Source organism: Amphiprion ocellaris, chromosome 17, assembly GCF_022539595.1.
Source record: "Amphiprion ocellaris isolate individual 3 ecotype Okinawa chromosome 17, ASM2253959v1, whole genome shotgun sequence".
NCBI classification, from domain to species: domain Eukaryota; kingdom Metazoa; phylum Chordata; class Actinopteri; family Pomacentridae; genus Amphiprion; species Amphiprion ocellaris.
Genome location: NC_072782.1, coordinates 9,726,111 through 9,746,240, shown reverse-complemented (window position 1 = coordinate 9,746,240; position 20,130 = coordinate 9,726,111). Strand labels below are relative to the sequence as shown.

The following is a 20,130-nucleotide window of genomic DNA, read 5'->3' as shown; positions in this document are numbered from 1 at the left end:
AGCAGCAACCTTGCATAATCCTCAACGCCATGAGAATATTATGAGCCTCTAAATAATTAACTTATTTTATTACACTACAGATTACAATAGAAAAATCCCTGTTTGGGACTGAAACCTCCACTGTGCAAATGTTGGTCTTGGATGCTCTTTATTGTTTTTTCATTGCAGCTTCAGCCAAAACTTATTACATTAGACCAGTCAGACTCATCTGAAAGGCCCTTCTCTTGCAAAAGTGAAACATTACAGCATAAATCCAACCTGAGGGTTCCTTGCAACAAGTATCTCGGGTCATGTTGAACCAACAAATAGCATGCGCTACTCTGCAATACCGCTCCTTCATTTCAGTTTGTTTTACGTGGATCATTGGCTCGTTTAGATACTGACTTTGCATCTGGGACCTGTAGCTTTAGCTTAGTATTTATTGTTTATCATGCAATGTATGTTGACACCACATGGGTTGTTGTTTTGAAAGATGTCAGCTGGAAAAATTTAAACAAAGCAAACAAAGTGAACTGAGTACAGCAGATAAAACTTGATTGAAAAAGTTGACTCTGTGTGTGGTTTTCAAGCGTCATAGCTTCTTATAATATTCCAAGACAAGCCAAGCCAATATTCCAAAACAGTCCAAGCCAAGGTTGTAAATAACAAGAATGGAAACAGTTGGGTGGATTAATACAAAGAGAATGTGAGAAGACTGCTTGGTGGTTAGTAGTTGTGTAATATACAGTATCTTAGTTATGGCTACATCAATAATGTGTGTATTTGTTTGCATATCAAACAACGATAAAACTCTGTGTAGTCTTTTAGATCCTAGAAAGATAGATGCAGAAATATGTAAATAGATTTATACCTTCATGCAACATCTAATGTTTGTTTACATTCTCTCATAGTGTACGTTGTTCTTTCTTTTTTTTAAGCCACCAAATAAAAAGAAAATATATAGATGCACACAGGGATAGAGTAGAATAGCATACGATCTGTCTGGAACCTTCCAGACGACACACAAGCATTTTACCCACAGACTGAGGCCAGTGTCTCTGATTTCACAAGTGACAAGAACTCAAATGAAAAAAAAAATTCTGTCTGTTCTCTGTTATGCAACTTCTTTCCCATTTGGGGCAATCGTACATACCGCACATTGCCTTCCATAATATGGGTGGACCCTTGCAAGTACAGTCACTGAAATCTTATTGTAAACCGTGAAGTTAAACACCATAAACTGAAAAACATCACATCCAGTTCATTCATGTTTTTCCTCAATAAGTACTTTGGTGACTGGATGCTGTGTTGACTATTCTGAAAGTTTGCTCAGCCTCCTCAGTAAATATTTACATGTTACTCATTTGGCTTTTTCACTGGACATATCCAGCCTGGCTGCATCCTGCATGGATCTGAACTCTGGAGACCTTTTGTCCCGTCCAGGCCATCGACTATACAGTGAAAAAGACCCTCGTGTTTACCTACAATGCAAACCACCCAGTGTGTCACTGTGCTTTCACGTAATACAGCGTGTGCTGGATGCGATGTTCACCGCGGCATTGTGGAAAATTACTCGTGGCATCTCTTTTGTTTCATGTTGTGAAAAAAAAACACTTGACATTCATCGGTACACGGTATTTTTATATCGTTTCCATGAACCTCTTGCGTAGTTCATTCAGTAAAAAACAAACTATTAATAGGTCCGGTCACATGCGCTGACCAGAGTGCATTGCAAACTAGAAATCAACACGTACTGTGCCTATCTCATACTATAACCTTTAAGCTAAAATTAGGTTAGCACGCGTATCAGGGCCTGGGGAATGATGGGAGGTCGGCATTAATAGCTCCTGGAAGGACTGTTAAGACATATAATGGAGGTACTTAAAGATGACTTAACAGTACGCGGAGTTTACTAATATTTTTGTACAATGGCCTAAAATAGTATGTTTAGGTTCCTGTAAATGTTTGTCCTGCTTATCACAGTGGAGTGGAGAGTTCGTGGAAGTTGGACAAACGGACGACATGCTCTACTCTGTAGGTACATTACTCCAAACTTGTTGTTCTGAGGTCACTAATGTGTACTTAATGGCATCATTATTTGCTTTTTACAAAAATTTAAATGTGTATCAGTGCTTAGATGATGTAGTAATACTGTTAACTGTGCATTTAAAAAAAAAAAAAAAAAAAAACAAGCCACAGAGGTCACCCCAAATGCACTATTTTTATACTTGTGTGTTCTATTTTCTAATTCCATGCTTGTGGATCAATCGCTCAGATTTGATTTAGCCCCAAGGACAAAGGTGAGTCCGTTAGGTCAGACAAAACTGTGTTTGACTTGTGTTACATTTCCATTCACTGTAGCGTTCTGCCTGTTTCAGCCAAACAAACAGATAATTTGCTGCACTCCTCGACAATAACCTGAATCATTTCTCTCCATTTTCCACCGTTTCGCTCATTATTTATGACCCGGCTAAAGCAGCAACATTTATTTGCCTGTATAACATTCATTTAGACGTGCCGTAGCCTACAGGTTCATTTCAGACAGGAATAATGGATGGGCTGATTGTGTGAGCGGTGCACCGAACATTAAGTGGAAATTGTCTGCTCCAGTGTTGAATTTTAAGTGTTGTTCAAACCAAACAAGAAAGTTCATCTCCCTCTTATTGCCAGTGTTAAATAATGCTGAACCACTGCTTCTAATGCCCTACATTTAGAATGAATCATAAGAATGAGAGGGAAGAAATGACTTGGATAATGACAAAGGGTGGAAGTAAATGTTGCTCCATCTGAGGAACAATTTGGTTTCATTTAGTTCCTTGTGAGAAAGAAAATTGCAAGTCAGCTCTATGGTGGCATTAGTGATTTGGCTGGAAATACCCCCCAGATCATTTTTACAGCCATTTTGAGCTGCCCTTTCCATCAAACCAAACTACACTTAAGAGTCGGAGAATGAAGCACGAAGCACCAAGTTTGAATGGATCTACAGCATTTTCATTTGGCACTATCTGCCTCAGTCCATCCTCGACACAACACAGGAATGTAAGCATCATGCAACCATCAGTAAACTCATTAAAATTGCTTCCCCCCTCAAACGTCTATAAAGACAGCTGGTATTTATCCATGTTTCAAACAAACATTCAGACCCCATAAACAAAATGTTTGGTCTGCTTAAGCCAGAAAGCGCCGCGTTAGAGCCACACGTGTCCGACTGTGAGGACGCAACACATTCGCAAGCTGAAACAAGATGATTGATTGTGTGATGACTGGGGAAAAAAAGGGAGGATTTGAGGGCTTGGACAGCAAGAGTTTAACTTAATGGTCTGACTGGAAAGAACATACAGCGGTTTAGTCTTATATGGACCATTTATAGTGTGTCTCTTGTCACCTTGTGATGGAAATGAGCATTTTTCATTCTCCAAGTTCCAATGTGGCTATAAACTATAAAACAGATCGCTGAAATATTCTTTATACTTTTACATTTCCATGTCTTTAATTTCTTTTATTCGTTGTTGTTACTAATTAAATGTTTTACTCTTTTTGGATCCTGTGGAAACAAAATATTCAGTTTGGATCTTCATAATAAAGTTGTATCTGTGGTAGTTTATCATTACTTTAAGCCAATATAAGTTATTTGGAAAATGGTTTAACGTAAGGTGCAAATATAAAACTGTCTTCAACACAATGGCAAATGATACCCTGCCTAATAAAATTTGACCTGCAGGAGTTTCTTATGTAAAAAGATGCCTTGCCTGTTTCATAAGACTTGATATTTATGTGGTGTGCCACATCGATCAAATTCTTGGACTAAGGGAGCTAATATCTTATGATCTTCCTCTATTTTCTTCTGTCTAACCCCTAAAACATATGTGTTAATAGCTCAACCTGCCTCTGGCTTTGTTTTTTAAAATTAAAAGCATTATTTTGGTAAATTCATTCTTAATCATTTCGTAATTGTCCTAAAACTTCTGGTTTATAAATACTGTACCTTTATTTTGAAATGCAGAATATAAAAAGCATGTCTGATTGACCGGATTCAGACAAAATTTTTCATCAGTCACTATCAGCAGAGGACAGTTTCTTTTAACCAGTAGGCGAGAAAAATCTCTTAGTCTAACAAACCTGACATTATTTTTCTTGACCTGCCCTCTGTCTGTCTCCGGCTCTCCTTGCATCGATGATAGGCCACTAAAAACATCAAGCGAGAGGAAAAGGTGCAGAGCGGAAAGAAAGACGGGGCTAAAGTTGGTGCTTGGAAAAGGCCAAGTAAACACTGTCTGGCGAGAGAAAAGAGGTGACGGACAGAGCGGGATAAAAAAGTGGGACAGGGGCTTCCCATGATGAAGAAACGCTGAGAAACACCTTCGTCACACTCATCGCTGAAATATGTTCTACATTTCATGAGAAGTGATGTTGCGAGGATCCCAACTAAAAAACAAAAAGTCAGACAGACATATTAAGTCATTTAAACTGTAATAAAAGGAATAAATTGAAAATGATTTTCCCCAGGAGTTTTCCCTAATAAGATCTGAGACCTCAATCCAAAAGAGAAGATTTTTTTTAAACACGGAAAATCATGTCCTTGTTATGTTCTTAATGCCATAATTACAGTTGTGCACGTTTGAGTACGATAGGAACGTATGATATTAGTAGTGAAGTTAAGCGTTATGATTTGTTAAAATTATATAATAATCATAACTACAGAATATGTTCACCAAAGCACAATATATAGATTTTTCACCTGTTTTTGAGCAATTCCCTCAAGAATGTACATTAATGAGTTATAACAGCATATCATGTAGCCCTGACGCTCCACACTTCTGCACCACATTTTTAAAAAATGTCCTCATTATTACTCCAGTGATATGTAACAAGTGATTAGAACCAGATTTCACACATCTGGAACAGCATGACACTAAAAAAAAAACCTTTGAGGACTTGTGAAATAAATTCAGTTTGTTCATCCAGGTTCATGAATCCATGACACGAGTTGTAAGTGATTCAATAAAGTTCTCCTGTTCAGAGGTCACACACACACGCACACACACACACACATGCAGACACACACATCCTACACCTAAAGATGTCGCAAGATTTATGAAAAAGGAGGTTTGACAGATCATTTTAAATAATGGAAACAGCCCCAAAGGAAATGTGTCCATGACGCCAATAGGTAGTAAAATTACCCTCAAATCTGCCAAGACCAATAGGCTCCAGCACTGTCTGCTGCATTCCTCCCCTGCACGAAGAACACACACTGCCATTTAAGGCTGCCGAGTGTGCTGACAGACCGGTGGAAGGGGAGACAGATAAAGAGGAGCAGCGCTTCTGATATTCTACCATGATAAAACGAGCACTTGAACATCTCTGTCACTGCTCTGTCATTAAGTCCGCGGGACGCCTCTGACTTGTTCTGTTTCTTCCATTTATCTGTACCCTTTTGATTTTTGCAAGATCACACTGATGTAGCTGTGCAGGTGTGCAGCTCGACGCTATAAATAGATGATGATGACAGAGAACGATGATCTGCCCGCATTCCAGTTGAAGCGTAATAATTTGGGGCAAATTATAGAAAATATTACTTCATTGTTCACAAGAAAACGAAACTCCGTGAGATTTCTCAACTATTGTCCATTACTCAACATTGGTCAAAGAAAAACAAGGAAAAGAGTCATGTGAGACTTCATGGTTCCCTCTGCTGGATGACTAGAACAACTCCTTCCTGCAGACTCTGCACAAAACCTTCTCAAATAGTAGCCAAAGAGCAATTCTTTCTTTATTACAGTATTCTTTTTTACTTAGGACTTCTAGTGATAAGTGCTGTACAGTTTCTAACAACTACTGACACACATCAGTTCTACATTTTTGCTCTCTTAAAGCAAGATATTATAAATGAGTAAATCAGAAACACACAGCTAAAAAAAAAATACAAGAGTCAGTCATAATGTCACAATAATTTAAACTCGTGACATTCATTGTGTAAATGAAACAATATTCCTTTTTCTGTCTAATTAAGTAACATTTTTTGCATTCAATCAGTCTTTGTCTGTATGTAAATAAGGAATAATTCATGCTTAATTATATAGAAATGTGCAATGTTTTGCAAAAAAGTTAAATGAATGTGCAGTTTATGTGAAAGCAGTATATTTACATACAATAAATAAATCAGTGGAATATTTCATCTTTTCTAGACTCCAGGTCTTTAATTTCCATTCTAGCTGTTTAACTCTCTGATCCTCAGTGGTTTCTGGATATGGGATGGACATGGATGGTTCTGGAAACAGTACAACCATTGCTACAAGTAGAGAAAACTCAAAAACATCTTCTGTGCAGGATTACACAGGTAAAATGCGATATAACATGAAAAAGTAAAAAATGAAAGTGGAATTTCTTTATTTATTTTGCAAAAAAAATGAAAACAAAGAAAAACTGGAATCAGCATGTACATTTTTCCAAGTGTCCACAGGTGAACCAGGTCTGGAAAAAAATGTGACTTTATTTACTACTTCTATATATTGTCTCTTATCTACTTTGTACAAACACTGCCTGCAGTTCAGCTGCAAATTCTATGATTTTTTTTTCTTATGTGGTCGTTGGTTCGTTGAGTGGCTTCTCAGTTGCAACAAGAAGTGTAGAATTTTTATGTTTTTTTTTTTGTTTTGTTTTGTTTTTACAGAATCTGGTTAGATCAGACAATTTATTTGATATATACAGCAAAATGATTTTGATAAAATGTCCTGATTTTAAACTTTCATTTGGTTCTGTTTTCTGACAGTACAAATGCATAGTTCAAAAACTAAACAAAGTTCAAAATCCAATGATTATTTCTGTTATTTAGTGTCTGACTGGTGTCATGTGGTGGTGGTGTTCACGGATATTTTTATAACATGCTTTTCATACTCGCCAGAGGGGGTTTTTCAGTTCATGGATTTAATTATTGATTTCTTTAATAGAGTCCTTGTTTCAGTGTTATGTTGGAATGTCCTGTTTATGCTCTCAGTCTGTGAGAAAACAAAAATGCAACTTTCCGGGTGAAGCTGGCTTTAAAGCTGACTCTTCCTATGCTTTGCCTTGACGTTGCTCAATCAAACCTTGTGAGAAATTGCTGTTGGTCTATGTGCAGAGGTCTTTTCTATCATGTGACTATGCAGCAGCGCACTGGAAATATAGTTCGAGTGAGAAAATTGTTATTTTTGACTCCAGTTGCCAGTTTATATAAATGCAAATGAGGTTGAGTGCATTTTCTTCTGCAGTTAATATTTCACCTTCATTATCCTGCATGCATACAATCCACTCAGACTAAAGTGCATCTAAAATATATATAATAATTATATAACTCAAGTTGGTTGAAAATAGCTGCAAAACAAGTCTATCATGTCACAATATTTAGACATTCAGCAACATGCCTGTGTTTACATTACAATATAACTTGCAATAAACTGCTAATTTATCTGCTATATCTCTGCTGTTTTAGAAATCACTGTTGCATTTTTTTATTATAATTTTTTTGCTTATATTAGATATAGTTACCATTAAAAATTTCAGAGTGAACGTTCTTGCTCAGCTGACGGCAACAGGATTCCTGTGTTTTTGCTTCCTTTTACCACTTGATGTCACCCTTTTTACAGAAACCAGAGAGCTGAAACTTTGGCCTGAGCCGTTCAGTCACTCGTTACTGATGCTAGTGTTAGACAAATGTAGTCATACATTATGCTTAGCATGTGAGATGAGCAGGAGAAAGTCAAATACTCTGAGTTCCATTAATTCCTACTACTACAGATCAAATGCCAATATTATTGTGTCCTTTTGTTGTCGGTTGTATGTCTCCGACTTTATTCCTGTGGGATTACTATGTGTTCTGATTTCAGGGTGAAGCTGCTTACCTTCCTCCCGGAGAACAGCATGCACAGCTGATGCACGGAGCCTCCGTTCTTGGTCAGCTCTTTCTTCAAGGTTTTGGGCGATGGGAGCGTCCAGCCGCTCTTGTGGCGCGCTCCCCCGGCCTCCAGGCAGTTGATGGCGTTGTCGGAGGTGAAGCAGGGCGTGCGCGGGTCCTGCAGGAGGCTGCCTTCGCTGTGCGTGCGCCTGCGGAGGGAGTTCTGCACACTGAGGCCCCCTCCTCCGTGTTTCTCGCAGGTGGCCCCCTCCACCATGCTGCGGCGCTTGCTGTCAGTACGCTGCAGGTAGGCGTCGTCGCTGTCGTCTTCGTCGTCCTCCTCTTCGGACTCCTCTTCTTCGTCTTCGTCGTACTCTTCTTCATCGGTGTTGGGTGAGGAGAGGGCGTCGGCGCTGAAGGAGCGATCGAGGCGCAGCTCGGGGATGACGAATGAAGACGAGGAGGAGGAAGGTGGGGCGTTGGTGTCGGGCGGCTCTGAGACGTTGTCCTCATCTGTGTTGGACACCACCAGGTTCAGGTTGACCTCCTCGTCATTCCTTTCACCGTCATCCTCTCCTCCTTCTTTAACCCCCTCCTCACTTCCTGCACTCTTTCTGCTGGCCATGTCCTCCTCCTCCTCCTCTTCTCCTCCTATCTCCCCCTTGCTGTCCTCATCCTTCCTCTCTCTCCAGATCTCCATCTCGTGCCCCTCTATGCTCTTGCAGTCCTCGCCCTCCGTGGAAGGAGGTGGAGTCGGAGGCACCTTGTGTCGCTCCTCGGATCCCACCAGACCTCCAAGGGGTGTGTAGATCTCATCCAAAGGGGTGAGAGGCTCTGAGGGGTGAGGGCTGCCCAGTGTGGGGGGCTCAGAGGGGCTGGAGGGGTACAGGCTGCTTTCCTCGCCCTCGGAGCTTCGTGGGGGCAGGTGGAGGCAAACACCTCCTCGATCTCCTCCTACTCCGCCCAGCTCACATGAAGGGGCATCCACCTTAGGCTCTAACATCTGGTAAGAGGACAGAGAAACAGATGGAGGGGGGAGTTGGTCAAATTGATCTGGACACATAACGCACAGTAAACACACCATAAATCAAACAGGTTTAACTTTAATTGAGATTGATTTCACTGCAATGAGCAAATACACAACCCATTCCATTTCCACTGACCGAGTCTTACTTTGAAATATGCTTCTCATGTGACATATTCAAGTGATCTCACCGTAATGTCAGGATTGGATTAGAGAACACTAATGTCTTTTGAGAATATCTCAGTGTCAGTTTAAGTAATGTTACTTCTGCCTTTACTTGACAAAGACACCAATCACAACATGGAGCCCATTATGACGTACATGCTCTTCCCGGAGGGAGACACATATCTCAGATCAGAACTGCCTACAACAATGGCATCACAGAGCACATTGTGGACCTTGTCAGACTGGTAGAATGAGAGCAAAAGAACAATCTGATATGCTCGTCTTCCCATCTGGGCTTTCAAGGTGTCATATCATAACACACAAACTGTCGTACCCGATGCTAATGTTTGCTCCCAACATCACATTAAAGCCATTTTGGGCTGGAGGCATGAAATAGCAGAGACCACAGTGTGAGATAAAATGCATATTGAAAGGTACTATTGTACTGCTGCTAGCTACTGTACAACTCTGAAGCCTGTTGCAGCGATTCAGTCAAACTAAGCTGGTACTGTGCCCCCAGGGACTGAGGAATAAAAACAAGCCAAACCCCTTGCAAAACTGATGAGATTACTGCTACAGTGTCTTAGATCCAGTCATCCATCTGCTCACCCATCCATCTCCTCCCCGATATGTTTCAAATCATTTCAAAGTGCCATGAATTTCTCTCAAGCCCAAACGACCACACACACACACACACACACACGAGCCCCCGCTGCCCTCAAACATAACATCCCCGTCACACACTAATGTGCACGTGAGTGTAACAGCACACACAGCACATCACCAGTCCTTTCTCAGCGCCCATTAAAATCTCTCTGTATTACCTTCTTTTTCAAAATCTGCTGGTTTTAAATGCTGCTTTAACCCTTCACTGAGCCCTCAGTGGGTGGATCATTACAAATGCATTTCGAGTGGGCCAGCATCACTCAGACACAGAATGTTGTTATGAATTTGACAAAAGGTCACAAAGTTTTCAGCGATACAAAATACGTACGGCCAAATCAAGAAAATGTGTCGGAAGTTATGCACAGAACTTTTCCATTTGATGTAATGATGGTGCTTTTTTTTTTTTTTTGAATCATGCAGTTTAATACTGTATAGCAGCAATATTATACAGTGTAGATTTATGATTTATTGAATTACAAGCAGGTGTGTATTTTTGAAAATTTAAGCAGAGCACATGGCTTCATGAGATTAAACAGCTGTGGACCACTGTGATAATATAAGCTTGCTCAGTGTGTGACCAGAATATTTTGGGGCTAAGAAACTTCTAACCATACCAAGATGCTGTAGCTATTCAATATGTGTTGGCTGTGCTCCAGTGAATATAGGTCAGAGCAGAATATCCAGAAACCAGAAGGCTTGCATAAATACTTTAGAGATGAGGCACTGGTTTTGACGGTGATATTAAATCTAGAGTATAAAGTTACATTATAAGATGTCTGAATATGTTAGCTGACGACCTGAAGCTAGAGTTTCACCACAGGATGTTTCTTGTGTGTAAAAAAAACAAAAAGAAAAGATATCTGTTCTCTGATTCAAAGAACTCCATAAAGCAAGTCCTTCAGCTACATCTACAAATTCAATTCTACTTTCTTTAGGTCTGCCGTGGATCTTGTGAAGGGCGTCATTGTGCTGGAAAAGTTAATCCATGATGATGACCTGCAGTCACAAGACGCTCTGCTCTAATTGGAGATAATGTTGCCTCCTCTCAGGCAGCTCTCATGATATTCAACAAGCTGTTTATGTACGTTTAAAGCTCACATTAGTTCCCCCAGATCCGACTGTCCTGTCCTGGTACTCGTCTGTAAACTTTTGACCTGCATTCATGAGCTCCCCGAAGAGATTCTTGAACTTTCACTCAGAATAAACAACAACAACAACAAAAAAAAAATCCTATTATATACATTGTCTACAGTTGTAGCTCATGTAAGTATGGCATAAGAATGTGTATGCTAGGAATAGAAATCAGTGAGTATTGCTTCTGTTTCTTCGTGTAGTGTGAACTAGAAGCAGAACTGATGTATGTGGCATTTGCACAAGATGTAAAGTACAGTCTGGGAGAGAGAGCTATATAGGCATGATCTGGAAATATCTAGCCTGAAAATAGGGTTACTGTGTCTCTTACAACACTATGAACTCTTTTTATGTAAATTTATGGGTTGTGGAGAACCTCAGGGCTCTGTTCTGAGCCAGATTCTGTTCTTTCTTTGTCTCTCACACTCTAACACTCAGTAAAAGTATCTGAAGATCGGACATTTAAAATACACCAAAAACACTAAATACCACATTGAACCATCAAACCAAATTATGCCTCACAACACATTCAATTATTACACCAAGGTTCTTGTGTTTTCTCTGTGTGTTATATGAGGTGCTGGCTTTGACTAAGGTGTTGGATTAATAGAGCTGCCTAATCAGTCAAACACACAACATCTGATCTGTCAGGAATAACTTAATGAAGTTTAAGTACAATGGAACCACATATAATAGTACTCAGAGTTAAGTGCCCTGTTAACCAAACAGTTACTGTCAGTAGTCTATTAATGTCTACATGCTTATACTTCTGAAACAAAATGAAAAACACAAACTCCATACAGAAGTTTTAGCAGTGAACTAGTTATATAGCACTCAGGGCTAGCAGTGACATACAATGTGTTAACTCACTACAAGTTGACTTTGACTTTTAAAGTTTTGAGTTTTCTGCTTTCTTGCACATTGCTTCAAGATGGCTGTGTCCTTAGTGTTGATAAAAACACAGAAAGGCAGCATTGCTTTGCACAATTTGTAAAGCTAAAATTGCACTATCCCTCTAAACCTCTAAACTGGCCAGCGGGCTTGAAAGGGATGTTTTCTTTTTTTAAATCACCAAAATTACGGCATTTATCAGAGCCAGAAAATGTAACAACAGAAAGATTCATTGGATGTTCAACTTTCCAATAGTCCTTAAACTAAATATGTGTGATATGTACTTTCCTTTTAATAAACGATCCAAATCTAAGCTAAAATTGAGATATTTCATTAAAATCACTTTATTTTACATATCTTAATTTCAAAAAATAGCCAAAAATTTGCCTTTTGCAGTAACTACATTCTGTTAATTAATAAAAATTCTGTGTCCCTCTGCACAAACAAGAAGTTATTTATGACTCAGCTGCCACCCAATGTGACATGACAAAAATTCAGGGACTATTCAGCTGAACTTGGTTGAACTGCAGGCTGTGTTAATACAGATACAAGACATGTATGGAAACAAAATATCTATACTTTGTAGAACCATGATTTTTTTTCTCCTGGAAATTCTACTTTCTTAGTTTATCTGTGGCATTATAACTTGCCCTAATCGACTTGGCTTTTAAAATTTTATACCCGAAAATAAACTGCTCAGAATCCTTCCTTCTTGATAATATGCAAAATTTGAATGCTTTAGCTATCAAAGTAAGAATTATTGCCAATTAGGCATATCTGTTTTTTCATCATCCTGGGAAAAGGATCTTTCTCTAACAATCATGACCCAAGTCACAACAGGCTTCCTCTCTGTTTACGAGTTATGGTTTTTATTTACCATTCCCCAAAGTGGCCACTGAGTAGCCCCTTTGAGATCAGAACAGCGATTCAGGGCTATAAATACTAACTTGATGTTCATGGATATATACAGCTGCCAGAAGGTGATCCAGACCTCTCATTTTCCCTTCTAACTCCTCCTTAACCTCCCCGTGATCCTGTCTAGATGGTTCACGGCGTTACAAGCAGGACTTCAAGTCTTGATGATACACCGACTTTATGAGAGGTATTTTTAGAGTGAAATGCTCATTCATAGAAGGAAAGTGGAAGTAAATCCTCTGTCTCTATCCCTTAATTTCCCTTTGTTCTTTCTGTGTTCATGGTGGTCCAACTCATAATGGTGAGTCACTGTCAGCAAATGGTGACATTTCATTGTTTTATTAGGCTTGTCACAGTATGAATATGCTCATTTGGCAACAGAAATGGGATAAACAGAAGAAATGTTATGTAGTCAGATCTGTCATTTACACAGTTTGGCTTTTCTTTTCTCTTTCTGCACCTTGCTGACCTTCTCTCTCCCCTTCCCTGTCTTCCACACACAAACCTCTGACTGCTGAAGATATGGCTTGAGACACAATGGAGCCACCTGTCCTGTCAGATACACTTGTTCCTTCTCACACTCTCCACAGTGCACACACACACACACACACATGCACAAGCAAGCACAAAAAAAATCAAGCAGCTTCAGATATTCCCTCCATTGAGCGACATGTCCTCATATGTGAAGATACGAAAGAAGAAACATATTAATAAACTTCAAGGCATTTTTCTGAAATGTGACATCTGCCTCTTTGTCTCTTCAGTGAGCCTGCCTCGAAAAGACAAATGAAAACACACACGCTAATGAGGCATGTGCAGTGTGCAAACACTTTGCATTTGTGCATGCGCCTGCACAATACACGTGTTCTCGAATGCGTCTCGGAGTCATCAATGATTCAACAGAATATAATCTCTGCCATTGCCTCAATTAAGCAAGGAAACAAAACCAGCACTAAAAGGCAGAGAGAGGAAGATGCGGGGTAAGAGAGTGAATGGATGGAGGAGTCAAAGTGGATGAGACAAACATAAGGGAGGATGGATGGGGAGTCCGTGAAGCGACATAGAAAGAGGAAATGAGTGAGAGGAAGAGGAGAGGAAGACTTGGTGCGAAAACTCTGAAAATGTTGCTTTTTCATGCAGACACCATCACTACAGGAACATTCATTAACTCATAAACAGGCACATTGAAAAGAGCCACCAGTAACAATGAAATAGTTATATTAGTATGAATTTCCAAACCGATTTTTCCTTGCAAATGTTCTGTGTGTCTTTGTGTCCAAGGATCTAAACACAAAAGGCTGGATTAAGCTCACTGAGAAGATGTGATTTAATGCCCTGCTGGCCAGCCAACTCCCTGACCTGTAACACTGCTTCATCATATTAGAGATCGTGCCTGTTATTTGTGTTCAAGGCCAGTAAGCACTGATGTTCGTCTGCCCCTATGAATTTCACTTCACAAAGCAGTTTTATACATTATATACTGTTCTCTTTTTTGTGTCAAAGCTGTCCAATAAAGGCAAAAGTCACCAAAAAAATGCTGCTGTTCCATGAGAGAAACATTTGAGTCCTATTATTCTGAAGCCACACATGACATCAGTCAGTCTACCACTTTAATCTTGACGGAAATACCAACTATTAGATGGATTTCCCAGGAATCTGCCCAACATGTTCCCCAGAGGATGAATCATCCTGCCTGTGCTGGTCAGCTGACTTTCCCACTGGCACCACCACAACATTTGTGGTTCAAAGTTAGCTGTCTCAAAAGTTGAACAATGGATTTGTACACACTCTGAAGCAGCAGTTCCAGGTGTTTGTGAACTTTTCATCAGTAGCACATAACTAGGTAAAAAAAATTCAGTTTATCCAGAAATTTGTCTTATGATCAAATACCTCAAGAATAAACACATTGCCATCAGATTTACCTGTAATTTCTGTTGAGTGCTACTTTGATGAAAACAGAGATGCTATTCAAATTGTGCAACGAGTTCATGCTTAAATGGCTAGAAAAAATAAAAACTGCATATCGCACATGTCTCATTTTTCTCATATTTTTCACAAATCTGCTCCCCAAACCTTATTATAAAATCTCACAAGTGGCTTCACATGCTAGCGTCTCTGCTTGCAATCAGCCTAACAGTTTAGCTTTCTTTACAGTGAGCATCGCAGCCTCACAGAGCAGCTGTCTTGTTAATGTATCAGTTAAGAGCTAGATATGGCACAAGCGCTCTATGTGGGCTTCAATCAAACTGGAGCTAACACATCAGCAGATGGGAAGGTTTATCATATTTCCAACATTTGGGTCTGTTCAGTCCCATTTCTGTCGAGTGCATTTGGGCTTTGGTGTGAAATTTTAGAGATTGCAAGAAAAGAATCAATCACAGAAAAGTAAAATGAAAAGAAACCGTTGGGAACAACCTTGGTGGTTAAGAGGTTTTCAAAAATAAATACATAAAACAGTGCTTATGTTCTGCTCCGTCCCTTGTTTTGGGACTCCCCAGAGTCCTTACAACAGGGGACAGATGTGCATATAACTACTGGTTTTTGTGCTCCCTGGAGTCCCAAAATAGGGATATTTTTGAGGACAAACGGGCTGTGAAGAGAAGCCAGTGTTCATATTTTTATTAACGAGTATAAAAACAGTAAAAATCTCCAGAAACTATTACCTCATCTTATCACACTACTTTTATGCAACAAATTAACTGTCAAAATTTAAATTTGAATATAAAAGTCTACACATAAAGAGCCTTAATCCTCTGAAGGACAGAAAAAAAAAAAGTTTTTAATTGCCGAAATGTCACCATTTATCAACGACAGAAATTGTAAATTTCCCATGGGCTTTGAACTGCTCATCTGCGACGTACCATTCCACTGGAAAAATTAACCAAAGCTAAACTCAAAATCATCATCTTTCGTCATCTTATCTCGTAAACTATTTTCTATGAACAGATTCTGCAAATGAAAAAAATGAACAAATAAAATAATCTGTGCTTCTCAACACAACTGAGAAGCTATTATTGACTCAGCTGTGAACAATCACAGGACAAAAAAAAATCAGGCACTTTTTGGCAGAATTGTACTGAACTGCAGGCTGTGTTTGCACAGAGCAAATAGGAGACAAGTATGAAAGTTAAAAATGTGAGTAGTAAAATATCTCTACTAAGAATTTACTTTCCCATATTGGTAACATTTGTGGGAACTTGAAAAATGTTGTACATGTTGATTCCATTTGGGTTTTTTTTACATTTTTGAAACATAAAAATTTAAAGAAACTCAACTTTTGTGTTTTTGTCCTTATGATTTTAGACACTGTCACTGTGTCATAATGCATGGAAGATATATGCGGGTTCTCTCACCTTCTAGCTATGTTTGTGCTGTTTTTATTGACATGCAGGAAAAATAAGTAAAAATGTGACAGGTGCAAAAAAAAGGTTCAGGCGTTCTTATAAATGTGTTTAAATACAGTCACCACTGGCTGAATGTTTCATATCCACCATACTGTCCAGTTATTTATACTCCTGGTATATTTTACAAATAGCCATCTGTTTAAAACAATAGTATGGCCTTGGTGTTAACAGAACATAGAATAAACCAGGTCTGTTAAATCTGATATCAAAAAAAACCTCCTTGAAGAAATGAAGACTGACAAATATGACCTTCATCTGCAAATAACCTATTCCTGTTCTGAAGGTCGAAATCTCTGAAGGTCAGAATCTTCTCATAAAGATAGTAGTACAGGAACCCACATGCGCTCATGGACAGTCACCCAGGGACAATCATGTGGCCTCTGTCCCACCGTTCCCATGGCAACAGGAGACCCATCCCAGGGGAGCAGCTGCGCTTCGCCTTCTCCAAAAGCTAAAGATGTACCTATGAACTCTGTCATCATAGTTTCCAGACCCCTCCCGCTCCTCAATTACAAAGTGCCATCTTTCATCTTTATCTCCTTCCCTTCCTTTAATTTCCTGTGTCTCCTTCGTTTTTAAGTAAGACGTTACATTAAAGAGCATTAAAGTCTCTCTACTTAGTCTGATACTGGTAGCTAAAGGTTTAAAGCATCCAGCATTACACAACCAAATCCATCTCCAGTCTCAACATATCCAGCTCATCTCAATTAGCAGCGCTGTTAGAAATATTGTGTGTGGCCAAACAAAAGGACTGGCTTTCCCTTCTCCTTCTGTCTCGACTCTAATTCAGCTCAGTGGGGAATCTAAGCGGTGGATGTTGAAACGATGTAACTCCACCCAATCAGTCTGTGTGTATTCTTTTCACTCTGCTCTGTTGCCTCCTTTACTCACTGACTTATCTCATTAATTTCTTCCAAGGACGTGTGAGGTCAGAGACGTCTACAGAAGTCACCCTGTTTAAAAAGGAAAACATTAACTGAGCATAACAAAGAATAGGAACCAAGTTAACCTCATTTCTCACTGACGGTGTCAGCTTGTTCCAACTGTTCATTAAATCTACAAGCTTTTCATGGAAAACATCTATATTCTCCTTTGATAACAATGGATATTTAACTTACATTTCTGTTCTTGAGCACTTGAAACTGCCTTCTTTTATATTTATTTTTGGTTTAAGACCAAAGATTCTGTATTTTTCATATATTCAACTATGTTCTTCCCCTTTTGTACCCAATGTGCAAAAGCCATTTTCAATCACAATGCAGTCCATGCAATGTCTAGCTCCATCGCTGGTCTAATGAGGGTATATAAAGGTTCTTCTGTGATTTAAGTCAAGTGACCAACAGTTTGTTTTCACCCAACAGCAATTAATGTATTTGGAATGGTTTATGCCACACACAGATGTCCTCCACATATCTTACCTTCCTCTTCACATCAACAAAACAACAAAAATATAGCTTTCTACCAATTGTGTCTGACAGGCTAATTATTCTGAGCAGCCCCATTCATACTGGCATTGTCTATTTTTTAAAAAAAAAAAATCACAAACAGTTAAAACAGTAAGAATTGTCATCTTTTCAGCTCTTCTGACATCAAAATCTGTGACATACTGTTCCAACACAAAACTTAAGCTCAAAGTTGTGATATTTTAATGAAAATGTACTTGTTTTGCATGCCTCACTTAAAAATATACCAAAAATAAACCATTTGTAAAAACCAGATTGTGTAAAAAACTAAAAATTTTGCAGCCGTCGTCACAACTGAGAAGCCATTTGTGTCCCAACTTCACCCAACAGTCATGTGACAAAAATTCAGGGACTATTCCGTTAAACTAGGCTGAACTGCAGGCTTTGTTTACACAGAGCAGACAGGAGACTAGTATGGAAATACATACTGATGTTAGTTTTTTTTTCATTTTTGTGAAATAAATAATCCCAGAAATTCACCTTCCCTTTGTCCTAATTTTTTGATCCACATCATTAAAACTTTAATATACTGCACAGATGACATTTAAGAGTTCTCTACTTCCAGCCAAGGTTGTGTTGATTCCACAAACGCGAAGGACTTTATATTGAGGTGAGAAATGAGCCCACAGTGAGTAAAAATGTGACAGGAGCAAGAGTGATTGCAAACCTGTTTTCTACAGTTCTTGCGAATCAGGTCATTTTCCACTAAATGCTTCGACACACACCCATAACCTGAGTTGTTCATTTGCTTAAAGCGAAATAATTTGCACCAACCCACGTCACGCTTTCTCACATAAACACACACACACTTACACATTCAGGATTAATTTTCTACATTCCTGCCATCACAGGAATGTTAGAGTTACACATAACGTATTACAAAAGACACACACATGAGATGCCTAATGTGGAAGAGCTGCTTGTGTTTAGTGCGATGTTTGCTGCTGACTGGTAGACGTTATGTTTGTGTCTAGGTGTGCTTGTCTGCTCTAACTACATATTAAGCATGTTTTGACATGTACTGTCCAGAACAATCAGAGGTCTGAACATTTAAGAGCTATTATTGCTTTGTGTAATACCAATACCTTGTTAAGAGGCCCAACCATATAGATGATCAATCTCTGAATGGCCTCATTATATGCACCGCAATGCACCGGTCCCTGTTGCCCTTGATTTCACTGAGAGAAGACCGATGAGACAGTAATAGTCATTTATCTGTCAGAACCCTCCATTGCGATTAGACCGAAAGGGAAGGAGAAAACAAATGATGGAAAAGGGAGCAAGGGGGGAAAGGTGCTAAAAGGTCTGTAGATCAAAAAGGTGAACAGGGGCAACATAAAAGCACAACTTGTTAACTGAATCAGAAAAAAAAGATGTATCACAAAGCTGCTGAGTTGGGTGAGCAATAAAAGTCTTTCATGTTCAGTGTAATTTTAGTTTTTAACTGACGCTTCTGGTCAAAATGTGAAGTAAAATTGGATTATTAACCAGGCAGTTCTGACATGTGATGAAAGTTCATCCTCTTAGAGGTAAATAATATTGTTATTGATCACAGGTACCAGCATTACAGGTATACAGTGTAAGTAACGTTAATTGAAACAGGATAGCATAATAAAAACCACGGCTCAATATCTCACAGGAATACTCGGCAGTGAGTTAAACCTTGGAGATGTCAAATGCAATTTATTAGCATAAAGTCTATTCTCATTAATATTTCAGCTTAAACAGGGAGCTTGTAGATTGGTCTTCTGTGAAGCCTGTATGTTTCCAGATATGTTGTAGTAATTGCATTTAGTGCTCAGTAAGGTCCGATCGCATGTTATCAAATCTGAATCCAGCTCCAAACCTGCTTATCAAATTCAAATGCTTTTTAAATCTTTTTAAGTGGTTCATCTGTTTTTTTTTTTTTTTAAAAAGAAGAATTTTTTATTTCAAACAGCACAAAATATATTGCATTATTAGCGAGGCATAAGATATAACCTGATATTAAAGAATTTAGCTTCTTCCAATCACATTAATAGCACAGTTGGTGAGTTTAATGACATATTTAAAGCATGGACATGAACTGCTGTTTTGAAGGGCTGCAGGATAGTTACTATGCATTTTGTCAGTGGTCTGTTGCAGTATTTGCAGCTGCAGAAGCTGAACTAAACACAACACTTTACAAATAATACTAACTCATCATTATCATTTGGTGAATTTTGTATTAAATAATTTCCTCATGTGTTTGCATAATGCACTTAATGTTACCTAAAAGTAAACCTGTTGCAATGTGGAAAGTAAACCTGCAGCAGCTGCAGTGTGGAATGCGTCAGCAGTAGACTGTAGATGAGTGATAATCCTTCTCAAGGTATCAAAAACGCCACAAGTTCTATTTAACATATTGAATGCTGCAAGTATTGAAACAAAGGACGTATTGCTATTTCCAGACATGTAGCATGTTGCCTTTTTTCATTGACTTTGGTGTGCTTGTTTTTATTACACAACATTAGTCTCTTTTGATGTCACAGCGAGAGGCAAAAGAGAGTAAAAAAAGATAACATGAAATAAAGATTTAATAAGGGATTTGCAAAATCTTATTAAATCCAGACGTTTTACCAATTTGGAACCGGATCCAAA

At 38.9% G+C, this 20,130-nt stretch overlaps 1 protein-coding gene across 7 annotated transcripts in view; it reads right to left on the bottom strand.

Annotated features, from left to right (window-relative positions):
• The window catches only part of rgs3a (regulator of G protein signaling 3a), a 164,073-nt gene that overhangs the window by 32,809 nt on the left and 111,134 nt on the right, over positions 1–20,130 (bottom strand). For all 7 annotated transcript variants that reach the window (XM_023287277.3, XM_023287280.3, XM_055019248.1 and 4 more), the window contains one exon: positions 7,860–8,855. In XM_023287277.3, coding sequence (XP_023143045.2) covers positions 7,860–8,855 — 996 coding nt within the window. The remainder of the gene's footprint in view (positions 1–7,859; positions 8,856–20,130) is intronic.